The sequence below is a fragment of the Aulonocara stuartgranti genome (assembly GCF_965226115.1).
Source record: "Aulonocara stuartgranti genome assembly, chromosome: 7".
Classification (NCBI taxonomy): Eukaryota; Metazoa; Chordata; class Actinopteri; order Cichliformes; family Cichlidae; genus Aulonocara; species Aulonocara stuartgranti.
In genome coordinates this window covers 23,115,977-23,132,642 of record NC_138945.1, presented here as the reverse complement: position 1 = coordinate 23,132,642, position 16,666 = coordinate 23,115,977, and the positions used below count along the sequence as shown (strand labels likewise).

Genomic DNA, 16,666 nt, shown 5'->3' with positions numbered 1-16,666 from the left:
CTGACTAATTTTGCTGTATTGCTAGTGATGAATGAATGACTGTACCTTACTAAGACACAAAACAAATACTGTATTTCTTGCTTTTCTGACTGAGTGATGTGATTTTCAATCTATCAATTGTCCTTAGCGCAACATTTGTGTCATCATGTCATCTGATCTATAACAATATATGTTTTCATGTCAAGTTAAATGTAAGTTGTATTTGTTAAATATATTTTGCTGCATTTCTTTAAAATGTGACACGTTTGAAGTTCACAGAGTGCTCCTATCACTAGAAAACTTTCCCACTTAGTGTAAAAGGAGAAAGAGAGGAAAAGTTACAGAGCTTGAACTTAATACAGGAGACTTCCTTGTTTGATGGCTGTTTGTTTAAAAATGAGCTTTCCACAATAAAATATTTAAACAAAACAAAAATCAAAGGAAAGCATCAAGGAAAGCAGAAATAATCATGATCAATTATATCATGAACTTAAAAATGGAACATTGTGTAAAAAAAAAAAAAAAAAAAAAAAAAAAAATTTACGGCTGCCAGTGGCACCAGGCCAATACTGTTTGACGATGCGATTGCTGATAAAGCCGCAGAATGAACTCTAAAGTGTACACGGCTATAGAAGACTGCAAATGCTTTTTTAAAAATTCCACCAGATCTGAAGAGGTCTGTGTTAATTTGACATCAGATTTCTGTGTATAGTTTATCTAAGTTTAACTTTTATAGAGTTAATTTTCTGAGTTGAGGTGTTTACCAACTCGCCTAAACAGTGGCTAAAACTCACGACAGCAATATACCCGTCCAGTTGATAATATGTAGTTTTAAGTTTTTATCGCTATGGCTGCAAATGATCAAACGCTGTCTTGAATGACTTTTACCACCACAGTCCAGCAGAGGTCAGTATTTACTCAAAGTTTATCACTTCAAAAACAACTGATGCTTTTATGGTTATGTCCAAACAACTTCTTATTACAGTTTTCTGAGGAGAGGCTTAAACTTCACAACTTTGTTAAAGGAGGATTTACATTCATTTGGCTTTATTTGCCAGTTTATAAGAATATAACTGTTAAAAACTGACTGAGCCAGTGTCTTTATATTTTTGAATATTTATTTCTTCGCCATGAAATTTCAAAATCAAAAGAAAAAAACAAAACAAAAGATGATCAAAAATACAATATAAACTTCTGAAAATTAATACACAGATTTTTTTTTTTTTTTTTAGATTTTCCTTACACAGGGCAAAAAACACTGAGCAAAGACAAAGTCCAGGTGGCTAGTGACTCTGCTTAGTCCTCTTTGCTTTTCCTAGGTCGCAGAATATGGTGTTTCACAAACGATGAGTCTCCCCCCCCCCTGCTTTTATCTCCGATTGTATAACAGTTCACTAGTTAGGCATTTGCCAAAGACGTACAGTACAAAGTGCCCATTAACAAGTCCTGGAGCTAATATCTGTGTTGAAAAAACACAACTGCAATCCAACACTTAGTATACAATATGCAACATCCCACCCGGTTTTGACTCCCCACGAACAGGAGTCATCAGTCTATTGAGACTGATGGTGCGGATGGAAGAGAGACAAGAGTGGCTAACGGGGGAAAAAACAAACCTGGAGAGCAAAATTGTTTTCAATCAATACCAAGTTCCCAGGCGGCAACGATGCAATGGTCGGGAAAGGTCGCCATCCACTGGAAACCCAAAACTGCTGCAGTTAACCAGTTCTAACTAAACATGTAACACCTGTAAAATAAACCCTTTTCTTCTTCACAGAATAGATAAATCTTTTCCTCCATTTGCTATTCACTGGTTTTTGGGGGTTGTTTGCACTCTGAACTACACGGGCGTTTATCATTGCCGTCACGAGAAAAGGAAGTTAAAAAAACAACAACAAAAAAAACACTAATTTAAAAAAAAACCTAAATCAGCAGGTGGGGAAAGAAAAAAAGTCCGATGATGGCTGAGGTGGCGTCTCTGGATTTAGCAAACAAATTTTTAAAAAACAAAAAAACAAAAACAAAAAAACAACAACTATGTACCCTGGTGAACTGGAGGGGGAGGGTCTTTTGTCCCAGCTGGCAGGGGAAGTTAGTGATGCTGTGCTTCATATGCCTACCACTCTTTCTTTTTCTCATCCATGGACACTCCACCAGGCCCAAGAGCCACCACCAGCAGCAGGCCTCCAATGACTGACGTGGTCTGGAAGAAGTCATACTTGAGGAAGTCGTGCATGGGCTTGTAGGCGGGGATGGTCCAGAAAGCGTTGAAGTAGAAGTTGATAGCCAGAAGCCACACTACGAGGGTCAGTGCTGCTAACTTGGTTTTGAAACCAATGGCCACCAGGATGATGAGAGCTGTCCCCACCATGTTCTGCAGTATCTGTGGAAGAAGGCGAGTTCATATGAAAATCATGAGGATTGCAATCTGTGGTGTAAATCTGAGGGATGAGCCCATGTTATTAAGCATTTACTTAATATTTCTGATTTATTAATATTTATACTACTAGGACAGAGTTTGAAGAACAACAAAAAAAGGCTACAGGACACTTTTAATCTACTTAGAGCAAATCATATATACCACCCTAAAACTTTAAAGTACACCTTGGGCTTTAGTTATTTAAGACTTAATCACAGCCAGTGGTTAACACATTGGCCTCAGTTTGAGACCCCTTGCCTTGGGGGGAGTTACAAAGCAGTGTAGTCTTAGTGTCAGCCCCCAGATAAATGGGACGATTGCATTAGGAAGGGCATCTGGCATAAAATTTGGACCAAATCAAATATGCGGATCCATCCGCTGTGGCAGCCCCTTGAGAAATAAAGGCTTGATTAAACTCTGTTGTGGGCATCGACATACACAGCTGAAGACATGATGGCTGAGTAGTCTTTTCTGTTATACTTAGTCCAGTGCCTGGGTGCATGCATAGTTGGGACATTTTAAAGTAAATTTGATGCGGAGGAGTACAACAAAACAAAACAAGACAGGCTGACAGCTGGACACCCGCACAGACCTTCATCCTTACTGCCTCTATCAGTGCGCCCCAGGGCAGCTGTGGCTACAATGTAGCTTGCCATCACCAGTGTGTGAATGTGTATGTGAATGGGTGGATGACTGTATGTAGTGTAAAGCACTTTGGGGTCCATAGGGACTAAGTAAAGCGCTATACAAATACAGGCCATTTACCATTACGGTCATATGACAAAATTTACATCACTGTTGCTGGTTCATAAAGTACAGTCAAAGCTTAAGGGAGAAGCTGAAAGTATCGCACAATAGAATAAAACGTTTCTTTAAATCCAGGTGAGAACCCCCTGATTCACATGAAGCACGTAATTAGACTGTGAGACATGAGGAAAATCTGCAATTTGAGGCAATGTTAATGATAACATTAAATCTCAGAAAAAAATAAGTGAAATTAAAGTACAGTGAGTATAAATGCACGCTCTTTCATGACCTCTTTTGCAGCGTGTTGATTACACATTTATGGCATCATGACAATAAAAGCTGAGCAAACAGAGACTGAGTGTTGACTGTGATGACTGTGTGACCTTTGAGCAAATCTGAGTTCACCACAAATACCATTCTCTATAGAGGATAATGAACTAAAATGATATGTGACACAAATGTAAATAAAATACCGTACAATTGTGTGCATAATGAATATAATGTTCATTACTGTGTAATATCCGACTATTTGGACACATTTTATTGTGAATCTTTGGTCATATTATTTACAGAAACGTACATGTTACCACTTGTATTTAGTTGATCAATAGTAACGTGTAAAGATTAAGTAAATATCTAGCAGCAATGTTCCCTCTAAGCTGCGCGCGTGCGCAATTGCACACTGCTGGCACGGTCTTTGCACACACACACAAAAAAAAATAAAAAATCTAACCTGAATTGAAATTAAAGTAAATACGTTAACAACTCTGTTTTGCAGTGTTAGTAAGTGACTGGCTGCTCCAGTATAGGAATAGAACGATGCTACCTTATCCCATAGTCTAGCTGATCACGTGATTCACACTCATATATACGCAGCTAATCAACGTTGTTGACAGGCTATGACAGCGTCCTTATGTGCCGACACCGGTGTTTTAGCTAGCAAAGCGGCGTGGCTGATGGGGAGTGAAGCCACGTTAATGACAACGTGGACAACCATTGGAGATGTGAGCAGGACAGACAGAACAATTGATGGAAAAAGTGTGGACTTTATACCAGTTTTTAAATTGTGTTGATAGGCCACGTAAAACCAGAGTTATGATAAAAATACATGCAATGTTTGGTTTTCTTCCTGAATACTATCGTTGTTTACATTTACTGCGGGAAGAAACGGTAAAAATGGCATTTTATAAGGAAAACGCTCGAAAGCACTCTCCGCCTGTGAGCAAAACCAAAACCAGAAAACCCCCCCCCCCTCCTATTGGTGGGAAAATGTACCATGTCGACCAATCAAAAAATGATATGGCAACATGGCATTTAGATGTTTAGGGAGGGGGAAGTTTTAGGAGTGACGGCTGTGTTTTGAGACGTTTAGCGCAAATCTTGTGTAGTTAGTGTGTAGTGTAGTCAATAGTTTTGTTGTGTGTGTCAGAACAATGAGGCGACTGCTGAATGTTACAGGTGTTACAGGAGTGATACATCTCCTGTTGTCGGGCCTGCAGGCATCAGGCTGTTGTTCTCCTTTATCTCATAGTGGACAGAAATTATTTTTTGGAGTGGCACAAATCATTTGTGTGGCATCAAATTTGATGCAGAACAGCTGATTGTTCTGTAAATAGTTTGAAATGTTTATTTAAAAAACAACAAACAAACAAACAAAAAAAACCAAAAACGCCTTGGCTGCATTTTTAGGTAAACAGCTGCAAAAAACCCCCAAAAAACTTTGTTTGCAAAGCTCAGTAACTTTTTTGAAGTAGTAACTATATAATGGATTGCCCAACATTGGTCATTATGTACTGTGTTTTGCAGACAGAGAGTTACAGGACTCTCTCCCAGACCAAAGACTCATAATACAAGTCGGAGCTTTATAACAAAAAATAAAAATAAAAGAAAAATAGAAAATTGTGTTTTCAAAATTGGAGTTGAAGTTATTTTTACTTCTAATAGTGTTACCATTCTACACAGGTCATGAACAAGATTTTTTTTTTTCATTGTAAGTGGGCTAAAGCAGTTAATTAAAAGTAGTCTAACATAAATGTAAATGCTGTAATTTGATTATTTTAATAAACCATGTAACTTGGATGGATTTGATGCTGGCGTGACCACAGTGCACACGTCTGCTGTTGCTCACAGTGGTCCAAGGGACCGCTCAGGGAGTTTGTGTGTTCGCTCGGACACATGAAAAATTAGAGGGAACATTGTCTAGCAGTCATTTTAAGATTTCTGATGTGACGTTTAAAACATGGTTTAGATGCAAACCAGTCAGTATGGTTCCTGCATTATTTAGAAATGCATATAAATATAATATGTATCATCTGGATCACCTGTCGTGGTAGTATGACATGAGACTTAATGTATAGTTAATTCAAGGCTATTGCAATAAAACTATTTTTAATGACAGGAAAACCATCTGTATGAAGCGGCTGGAGAACGTATGGGTATTTGATTGTGTCTGAACTCACAGAGAAGAAGCTGGAGTCGAAGTGTAACAGGGTCATGAACATGAGCACCAAGAGTACTCGACCGCCCAGCTGCATGTACTGCTTCGGTGAACTCTCTCCCATGGAGGGGACTCCAGCAAACATGCTTTTTCCTTCTGAACGAGATTCAGCCAGTAGCAGCAGCAGACCACCTCCAAGGGCCAGGTTTCTTGAAGAGGAGAGAGGACAGTTATTTTTGAACAGTGTCCTCAAATGAGCAGAAAAAAGCCATCCCTCTTAACTTGTCAAATGGTGACAATCCGATTGTTGTTTAATTAGCAGGGTAAGGGAACTACTCCATTAACTTATGCCTACTTGTATGGCGAGAATGTTTTTATATTTTATTCTGAATAACACGAATGTTTCAGCTATCAAATTTGACTATTTTTCTGTTAATTATAGAGCTGATTTACTACATTATACTACAACTCTCTCCTGACATGAATTAAATGCCCACAAAATGCATAAACAGACAAACGTGGCACTATATTTAACAGATTTCTCCAGAGACCCATGATTCATCCAGCCTGATGGTGTTTAAATCTAAATCACAGGTCTTCTCCACAGTAATTACGGTAATCCTAAGTGTTGGTGTCTGTTTGGAAACGGTGATGTATTCTGATATAATGCCACTACGAGGAGATTAGACTTTCTATTCCTGCAATCCTACACTATATTTTTTTCCCTTATTGATTAAACTAGTTCTAATTCAAGTTAAATGAAAATGTTATCAGAAGGCACCACAAAAAGCATCCGCTTCTGCTTCATCACTCGTGAGCAAACTTGAATTGAAACAACATGTCAGTAAAAAGTGATGGCTGCTTTTGTTTGAAGTTTGATTTTGTCATGCATGATATTAAAGTTGTGTTTCAGTTCAGCACCTAGTGACACCTACCTCATCAAAAATTTAAGGTCCCATAAAATGCTGTATGCAACCGTCTGGTGGGGAAAAAAAACCACAACATTCAGATTAGACACAGTGACATAAAAAGAAAGGAAATATAATACGACTGTTCTTACCTGTAGCGCTATGATCCCAAATAGTCCAAAGCAGGCATACTGTACAAAATTTCTACTGAGGATGAGGACACAACCACCTGTTTGGGCAGGGACAATAAGAAGAGTTAAGCCTTGAATGCTTCTCATATGGTCCGTTCTTCTCTTTACGTTGCAAAATGCAATCATAAACCATCATTTGCAGTGCTTTATCAATAGGATTATATTACATATTTGTGTTAGATTAACTTTGCTGTTAGAAGGGTGAGGCTTAGATGGCTTGGGCATGTGCAGTGGAGGGATAGTGGATATATTACAAAAAGGATGTTAAAGGAAAAGATGAAATCCTCAAGGGAGGGTCAGGATGGATGTAGAGGGTCAGTGTGATAGATAAGGATGTTTGGGATAGTGTGAGGTGGAGGTAGATGAGCAGCAGACAGACAAAATGTGGGACACATACATTTTGCTCACACTGTTTATGACTTCCTGCAAGAGTTGTGTGTGCATGTGCAATTTACAAATAATCCCTGTGAGTCAAGGCCTCAGGCTTATCAAGTGCTCAGTTATGCAAAATTTTTATTTTCATGTGTGATGTCAAAGAGTACAGACATGCTTAATTTGAACACTGCAGGTACACTGCCTGTTAGCACAGAAGCCCCAGTCATCTGCTGCTCAGATCTTCTGTTTGCGAAGGTGCAGCCAATCAAAAGGACAAACTATCGTAAAGGGAGGTGGAAAGAAATGACCTGTGTGGCTGCGCCAAAGCCCAGTATTAAATAAATAAGACTTATACTGAACCAGAAAGCATCCAAACCTACTATAGTACTCTGCAAAAGAAAATAATGCCTAGTTGGAAGCTGCCTAAAATCAAATGCTAAAGCTGTAGTCATGGAGGTCCAGGCTCAGGAGGTACAGCAGGCCTTCCACTCATTGGAAGGTTGGTGGTTCAATCCCTGGCTGGATTTAACCATTATCAGAATTTAAAGACATTGAACTGCAAGTTGCTGAGTCACTGTTAGATATAAAGAACTTAGACAAAAACAAAGTGTTTGTATGAATGGCTCTGAATGGGTGAATGAGACATGATTCAAACACTTTGAGGAGTAAAAAAAAAAAAAGCACTATACAAGAACGAGTCCATTACTGAGAAACACTCTAGAGAAAAACTATATTCTCTGGCTGGCAAGTAGTTGCTGGCCTTTGCTTTGTGAATTCAGGTCGATTGCCAGGGTGTTGGCGACTGGTCTCTAGGTCTACTTGACTGATGCCTGAAACTAATGCTATCGAAGTAATTCTATCATGATCTTTTTTGCATCATAAAAACGTGTTTTTCTGTTTTTAAGTCAGTCCTCGTTGAATTTGTCCACAATATGTATCAAAGGTCTAGACTCTAGAGGGTTTGATTTAAGCATCTGGTTACTCTAGACTCTAGAGTAACCAGATGCTTAAATCAAACCCTTTCTACAACAGCTACCACAAAAGTGAACATTATAGAGTTCATGAAGGAACATGTTTTGCAGGGGTATTGAAGTTATGCCTAATTAGAATGGTGTACACTGGGAAGTAACAGTTCATGCTGAACAAATACTGTACTGATGCTTCCTGCTTCACTCGTAGTTTCAATACATGAACTAAACTATTTTTATTTATCTCATCAAAGAGCTAACATTAAAGATGTCACCTAGATTTGTTTGGCAATTTTAATTAGGACTGCTCCCGTTTACTCACCGAGCTGTCCGATGAGGTTAAGCAGCACAAAGCATGTAGCGAGAAAGTAGCCACAGTTCCAGGTTGCCTCAATGTAGTCTCGCTGCTCATTCCACTGGAACCACATGCGGATGCCATCTTCGAGGAAGGTGCTGATGAGACACAGACGAGCCAGGTGGGGCAGGTACTGTTTGGTTACCCGCAGGAACTGGGAAAGAGAGGAAAAATGACTGACAAGGTCTGAAGAGGGATGGAAAGAGGTAATTTTGATTATGCTATATTGTATAAATATAATTCAATGTCACCAAGCCTTAAAATCCACTAAAAAGTTCCCTAAAGGCTCTTTAAATAAATATATACTTACCTGCTAACAGTCAAACACACCACTGTGCGGGAGACGCCACTGTCTAATTAGAGCTGCGCAACTAATTGAATTTCATCTGGGAATGGTTATTATAATAAGATAATCAAGACAAAACATTTATTGTGCCACACAAAATTTAGTCCCCTCCAGACTGTGGAAGGCTGGTTGTAATTTTTTTTTTTTAAAGATTAGTGTGATAGTATGCCAAAAATCACTAGCAATATTTTTCTATAATCAGCACTCCAAAAAACATTAAATAAAAGATGAAGATGTTACACTCTATATCAGGGTTGGGCAATCAATTATCTCAAGGGGCTATGTGAGAAACTGGGACTGGTTCGAAGCGTCACACAAATAAGCTGAACTCAAGTTTGTTCAATATTAATTTGATCTCTTTATATAAACTGCTACTGGTAAGAGCACATGTTATAGCTGTGGGGATACCCCTGCTCTATATGATGTTCTTGCCTCATTAATCAATCTGGTTGAGCATCTAATAAAACAAAGCTAATCAAACTAACTTCAAAGGTGTGAGAGTCTCATACATGCAAATAGCAGAATTACTGATAGATATTTCAACACAGCACAGCTTTGTTCAACTAAAAAGTATTTCTTCAAAGACAAAATGTGATGAACATTTAAACAAAACACAAATTAAGTAACTGAGGCTCTTCTCTCAAGAAGAATTCATGTACTTCCCAGACACTAGTCACACAGGAGAGCAGAAATGGCCTGCCCTCTGGCCCGCCTATCCAGCAGTCCACATCAGCACAGTCAGATCTCAGCAGCCTATCAGCATCCACCAACTCTCACTCTGACTGCTGTGCGAGACATGAATGGGCCAACTTGGAGCCAATCCTAACAAGCCCAAAGGTTGCTGCAACAGCACAGAAATACACTCTTTCGAAGTGTTAAGTCTGGGTAAAATGCTAGCTCAGTACTCATTAGTGAGGGATGTGCCCCTTGCATTGAGCTTCAGTGAGCCTCCTACAAGGCAAACAAATCAGATGGTGTGTACTTTTCCCATGTAATCTTTCACAGCACTCGTGATGGCCAAATATAAATCAATCAGGCGTTATGAAATTAGGGAACATTTTCTGGGATTTGGACTGAGTTCAGTCAACACGAAGGGTCGTAAACGTATGCAGAACTGGCTCCATGATATTTGATTACTTTGAGCTTCTTTATCTGTGCTCTGCTTTGCAAAAACGTGAGACCAGTAACCTACAGCACAGAGAGCTCAACGTTTTGAAGGAACAAGGAAGATATAAAACCACATACGTGGAGAGGATGGTCCCCAGTGGTTACAAAACAAGGGTCAGGAGGCTACCTGAACGCTTCTCTTGGCGTCAGCTCATGCCAAGTTGGTTGTAATCACATGAATATAAATAACAGAAAAGCCAAAGCAAGCTATAGAAGCACAGATGCGGCCGGTGTAATAGAGAAAATATCAGCGGTGCTAAGCACTAAGAGTGCTAACTGAGTAACGTGTTAGGGTTAGCCCACAACTTTGGAGCCATCATAAGTGATTTCACAACAGCAGTCTGGCAACATAATAATGTTAATAACCCGTGTGGCTAGAAGCAAGCCGAATAACTGACACAATGAAGGAACAACCAAATGTGCTCCTGTCACCCAGCTCTTTCTTAGTCAATTTAGCTACCAGTTTCATCTGGTCGGTGTGACTCAATATTGCTATCAAACCCATCCCGACACACATGACAGGCATCTCCAGCATTTGTCACCCAAATTAAAACAAGAGTTGAAGCCGTCGGCAGGAACGCAGAAAGAGTAGCCGACAGACGACAAGAGGAAACGGTTAACTTCATTCTGAACAAACTAGTTAGCAGCTAACCTGCTAGCAGCGGTTAGCAGTGTGAGCTGCTGTGCGGGGAAAAAAATCAAGTTACCTGGTCTGCCACGTCTTCAGCGGTGTTCATAAGATCCTCCTGCCCCATATTCGTGTAATTTTACCAGCTGTAATGTTTAAGGCTCGGCGCAACACGGCTTCGGTGCGTTGGGTTTTTTTTCCGCAAGCTGTGTTCGCTCTGTTCCTGCCACTGTTAACGTTATTTACTTGAAGATTTCCCGACTGCCTGGACTCAGAGAAAGGCCGCCTCCGCCCCACAATGCCCCGCGATTTGACGAGCGAGACGGAGCGAGCCCCCCTACATGGCACTGCAACCGCGGTGTGCCACGTATACCGATCCGTACGGGGTCCTCCGGCTCGCCGCTGGGCATTGTTTACGGCTGTACACAAGTAAACAAGCGCTGCTTTACAGCCCCAAACCCACCTGATGTTAATATCACTATAACCTGTTAGTTAGACCGTTTCCCTTAGACAGTCATACCTCTGTGCTTTTAAAATTTCTTTCTGATAATTAATCTTTTAGAGATATGGTTATAGTTTGTATGTAAACTGTCTAATAGGGTCTGTAAAAAGATAACACATTTAAAATACTACTAATCTATACAATGTAAGCTGAGTTAAACAATTTTATTACACTTAATTTCAACACTAAGCAAAGTTTAAGTAACCGTCAGAGAAATTATATTTAAACCAATTTGTTTAGTAGATAATTAAAAGAAAAATAGTAATATATATTGGGATTTTTTGTTTTATCTTGTTTTCAGATGTTCTGCCGTATTTTCGGTGGCACCCGAACAAACTGATGCAGTTCTGGATATAAATTTGACAGGTCTGTAAAAGACCATTTTAGTTTAGGCATAATCTAGTGGCTTTAAAGGCTATTTAATTATTTTAATAGTGAGATCATACAGTGAGCCGTCATCTCCTGTGAGATATTAACAGTCACGTATGGTAAAGTTGTGGTCAGAGGTTTACATACACTCATGATGAGCATGAATGTCATGGGAAGTTTTGTTTTTGATCTCTTTGAACTATTCTTTACCCAGAGTGGAATTAATGTTTGTACAGCATACATCTTCAGTATTTTTCTTTAAACAAAACAAAACAAAAAAACAAGAAATGGCTGCACAAGTTTGAATTTATTTGGGATTTTTTTCTACTAAATATACAGGCAGAATACGTACTCCCCAAATAATATTTGGTTAAATGTTCCTTAGCAAGTTTTATCTTATCTGGTAACCATTAACAGGTTCTAACCACTTTTGCTGACACAATTAGACACAATTATTAAGACTTCATTTAAATTGGTTGGTTTCCAGGCAAATGAACAAATGTTTTTGAGTTTGAGTCTTTAGCAAGGCAAATCCAGAACTTTAACATTAACCTGCTTCATCCATTCAAAAACCAGCTTTGATGTGTGTTAGGGATCGTTGTCCAAATTTCAACTGTTTGGTTTTGAAGTGAAGTTATTTGGAGGTAGTCCTTCATTATTCCATCCACTTTGTGCAATGTACCAGTACCACTGGCCGCAAAACAGCCCCAGAGCACAGTGCTACTATCAACATGCTTGACAGCTGGTACAGTCTTCTTAGTTTTGGAAGCTTCACCTTTACCCCTCTAAAACAAATCTTTGCAGGTTTTTTTGTTAAAGTAGTGACACATTTGAATAAGTTATATTAACATACAGTTGTCTGAACTGATGATCCTCAAATCTGCAGTTGTTTAAAATGGCTTCAGGAGACCGTCCCAACTTGTGTAAATCTACAGCTATCCTTCTTAGACCTTAGACAGTCCCATTGTTCTGAGTATTGGTTAAATCCAGTGAATGTCAAAGAAATCCTCCTTATTCAGATACTACCAGTTTTAGTCCATCATGATCACTAAACAGATGAACCTTTAGTACCACTTATTTCAATACTATCAACTGACTTTATGTATCTAATTGAGCCTGTATGTATACCCCTGTGTGGTATACAGCCCTATGTGGATTAGAGAAAATCCAAAACAAATTCGAACTTGTTTACCCAACTCAAGTCCTCGATGAATATAAGTAAACTTCGGACCATGACTTTAGATGTACATGTAAGGTTCAAATTACTTTATTTACACTAAGATTACAGCAGATCAGCCATGCCTTCGACAAATCACAATAGTATCAGCCACTGAACAAAGGCACCATTTAAAGAAACAATCAGTTTCAATCAAGTTCTCTGAATTTTACTGTACGGACAATGGCTGACAGGCAGCTGTCCTGGTGAATGAGATCATATGCAAGAGACTTACGATTATGAATTTTCAACATCTTGGTGATAATACACCTGTGTGGCTCATCGATAACCAGATTCCCAACCTTCAGTACCACAGTACAGAGGGAAATTAACAATAAGACCCCTGATTCTTTGCTGTTAAATTTTGTAAAAACTCTAAAACTAAACTGTACATTAAATGAGATGGATTAAAGCTTATTGTGGTGCTCCATATAGAGCAACAACAGTCCATCATTGGTGAAGCTTATTGCAGCACTAGAACAAGATCTGTTCTCACTTCCTTAAAAGTCATATAAAAAACTGTGAGCGGAAATGTTTCATTTTCCATCTTTAGCTGCAAATCTGTGTTGAAGAAAAGTTTGCATCCTCAGTGCACAACAACCAGTAAAATCAGATCTCGATGGTCAGATAAATCTCCGTTCTCGTGGAAAAGATGCAGATGTGTTGTGTGTAGTTGCTGAAGTTTGTCGTATGATATCAAGTTGGAAACCTAACAGAATAATTTGAAGCATTTTTTAGGTTAAAAATTGGAGTAAATGTTTTTTAAAAAAAGACAGACAGTTCTTGCAAATTCAAACCGAGTTATATTTTACACTAGTGCAGTTGAATGCAAACCAGAAAACACACCTTATCCAGTCCAAAGGAACTTTTAAACACATTTTCTATGCATCATGTAAATCAGCCTTTGTTGGACCAGTGGAACTCAGGAACCAAAAACATCCTCGCGTAATAGATGTTGAAGGGTCACAGGCTGATTCTGACACAGGAATAACACTCCAAACTAGATGTCGTGGCAGGGTATATAAAAATACTCTTCATATGGGGGTTTGGATTTTACTTTCCATTTTGGGCTTTTCTGTGTTTCTTTTTCATTTTGCTTGATCTCCAGCTGTTATTTCTTTGTTTCTTGTGAAATCCACCACCCTGAGCCTGAAAGAGAAAAAGACAAATAGCATAAACAGCATGAAAGCATGGACCCATCCTGCCTCAACAGTTCAGGCTGGTGGTGGTGTAGGAAATTTTCTATGCACACTATGGGCCCCATAGGACAAATTAAGTACCACGCTAACCATGTCCACCCCTTTATGACCACAGTGTACCCATCTTCTGATGGCTGATTTCAGCAGGATAACAAACCACGTCACAAAGCTGAAATCATTTTAAACTGGTTTTCTGAACATGACAATGAGTTCACTGTACTCAAACCGCCTCCAAAGTCACCAGATCTCAACCCAACAAAGCATCCGTGGAACTTGGTTGACCAGAACATTCACATCACAAATGTGCAGCAACTATGTGATGCTATCATGTCAAGATGGACCAAAATCACTGAGGAAGGTTTCCGGCACATTGAGAATCTATACCATGAACAATTAAGGCCGTTCCAAAGGCAAAAGGGGAATAAGCTCGGTAAGTGTACCTAATAAAGTGTCAGGCGAATGTATATTATTCCACAGACCTTTTTGCGTTTCTGCACCGCCTGTTTTTCAACCTCCATTTCTTCATCCTCATCTGTCTGAAAGTCATCTTCCTCCTCTTTCCTTCCGTCCTCCATACTTTCTTCTGCTTGGTTTTTCAAAGTGAATATGGAGGCTGTGGACAAATACATGGTGTTACAGAGCAGTAAAACAGGCCCGCTACAAGAGTTTCATTAATCTGTGCCATTATATGTGGATTCAATGGAGAACCAGTCATGTAAAACTCGACAATTATCCTGACTAATATTGGTTCTTCCGATGGACAGTGTGCTTCTCCTGAAATCAGTGGTCAAATGAATCTAATGTGTGTAGATGGGAGATACTGACGGGGGTAGAGGTCGCTCATGCTGTCCTCAGAGTCACTATGACCGTCATCACTGGATGAGGGTTCCCACGTGCTGCTTGAATGCTTGGAAGGGTTTCCTCGACTGCCCTCCTCTTCAGTGTTTCTGGGCCTTTTCTGCGTCAGTCTGGTTGGAATGAATTCAATCCCCTGCTTCACACATTCTTCATCTAGAGAAGGCATAAGGCAGTTGTGTTAGCCATCACATTCACAGTGTAACTATACAACAACCCATACCCTCAGTGTTTTATGCATACTCATATATCAAGTCTGTATTTACTGACATTTTCTCACCTTCTGATTATTTATTTATGTAACAAATGACAGATTGTGGTATTGTTTCCTTCCCGTTATGCAATTTAAACTTTGATTCTTTGCAGAAGAATAGAATTAGCCGAATCTTACTACTGTAAGCTCACCAAAAAATAAATTAAAGAAATTGCCAAATATGTCAGACTACATTGGTCTGAGCAAATTAAGCACGATTGGTATCTGCAAAAAAGTGCTAACAAATGAATAAGCTCATCAGATAGCTTTGCTTTCCTTCCTGAGAGATGGCTATCACACAAGAAGTCTGACTGCTGAGATGAGTAACATCCTGAATCTTTACACTACAGGAGAGGTGCACATGGAGAGATAAGTGATGCACTGACATTTAGAGAGGGCTTTCTTGAAGCGTTTTCCGTTGACGTGCCTTAAGACGTGGTGCGGCTGCCGGTTGAGATGCCGAAGGGTCAGCTTACAGAAGAGCTGATTGCTAGAGCACAAACAAAATACATACATTACATCAGAGGATCCACTTTGATCTATATGGCATCACAAAATTACTCAGCTGTAGTTACTAAAATCACTTGTTGGGCAAGCAAACATGTCCTTACGGTTGCTTTGTGCTTGGCACGATGTGCGGCTCATACTGGCTGTAGTTGAACTCTGCTGCAGCACTCAGTTTCTCATATTTCTTCCCCTCAGTGAACTTCTGCAGCTCGGCCAATTTGCAGGGAATCTCGTGGCCATTTAGAGTACATTTGATCTGAAAAAGTACAAAATCGAAGGTATGAATAGGCTGTTTTTATTGGCTTTAATGTTTTGGTCAGCAGAGGTCGGTGGATCAATCCAAATATCGCTAGCATTGATACCAACACTGGTACTGACACGAGTCCAAAATGATCGATACTTTCTTTCTGTCCTCTAAGATCAGTATGTAGCTCATTGTGTTAAATTGATGATAATTCTTATCATAAATCACGACACGCTGGGATAAGCTGCCTTTATAAGTTCCAAGTATCAGCGACACTGGCTCTGTATTAACTTGTTATCTGATCGACACAATAAATGGCAGTATTGCACACCGCTGTTGAGCACTCTTTAGCAATCACAACATCTGAACACCTGGCTCGTGCTAGATCAATTTGCAGGTTAGCATCAGCTCACACGAAGTGCACGTGTGACGTGGAGAAATCTGCTCGCTAACCTTTTTACCGCCTGTGAGCTGAAGAAAGGGGTGATTCAGGAGGAACTCTCTTAGGTCCGCAGGTAACTCATCCATAGTTTAGAAACACTTCAAACCAGCTCGTTCAGCTTGTTGACGAAGACAACGCTTCAACAAGGAAGCTCCCAACACGTGGGCTGACTGCGCAGACTCTGTCGTGTGATCTTGGCGCCATCCAGCGATCAAATCAAGTAAAACCCATCTTACACGAAGTTAGCCATTCACCTCTCTCATTTGGCATCAGGCGATCCTTTTATCGAACCACCGGTGTGATTAAACAAAAGCAGACAACTGTCTGCAAGAAATAATGTCCACGGTCCTTGATATACTCCCCTCCCCTTTTTTTGCTACCTTTAAGAAACTAAACCTTAATCGGCTTAAGTAAGGTGACAACAGAGCCCAGTCAGCTGACTGCCACCATCTGACAGGTCTGAGAGCATTACGGAAGACAGCCCACTCTGCTTGGATTTCATAAAACTACAGAGTAGCCGGCATATGAGCGCATGCGTGAGCTTTGAATTAAAGTTCAT

The 16,666-nt window shown here is 39.7% G+C and overlaps 2 protein-coding genes across 2 annotated transcripts; both read right to left on the bottom strand.

Moving 5' to 3' along the window:
• Positions 1–1,079: 1,079 nt before the first annotated feature.
• surf4 (surfeit 4) lies at positions 1,080–10,931 on the bottom strand. The gene is made up of 6 exons (XM_082540217.1): positions 10,600–10,931; positions 8,347–8,533; positions 6,643–6,719; positions 6,518–6,561; positions 5,605–5,791; positions 1,080–2,362 (listed from the first exon to the last, which is right to left on the bottom strand). Exons 1-6 carry the CDS (start codon positions 10,645–10,647, stop codon positions 2,096–2,098), a joined length of 810 nt encoding a protein of 269 aa, XP_082396343.1. The 5' UTR covers positions 10,648–10,931; the 3' UTR covers positions 1,080–2,095.
• A 1,711-nt stretch (positions 10,932–12,642) lies between these two features.
• Positions 12,643–16,559, bottom strand: surf2 (surfeit 2). The gene is made up of 6 exons (XM_082539674.1): positions 16,119–16,559; positions 15,526–15,677; positions 15,301–15,404; positions 14,632–14,817; positions 14,286–14,419; positions 12,643–13,756 (listed from the first exon to the last, which is right to left on the bottom strand). Exons 1-6 carry the CDS (start codon positions 16,191–16,193, stop codon positions 13,661–13,663), a joined length of 747 nt encoding a protein of 248 aa, XP_082395800.1. The 5' UTR covers positions 16,194–16,559; the 3' UTR covers positions 12,643–13,660.
• Positions 16,560–16,666: the final 107 nt, after the last annotated feature.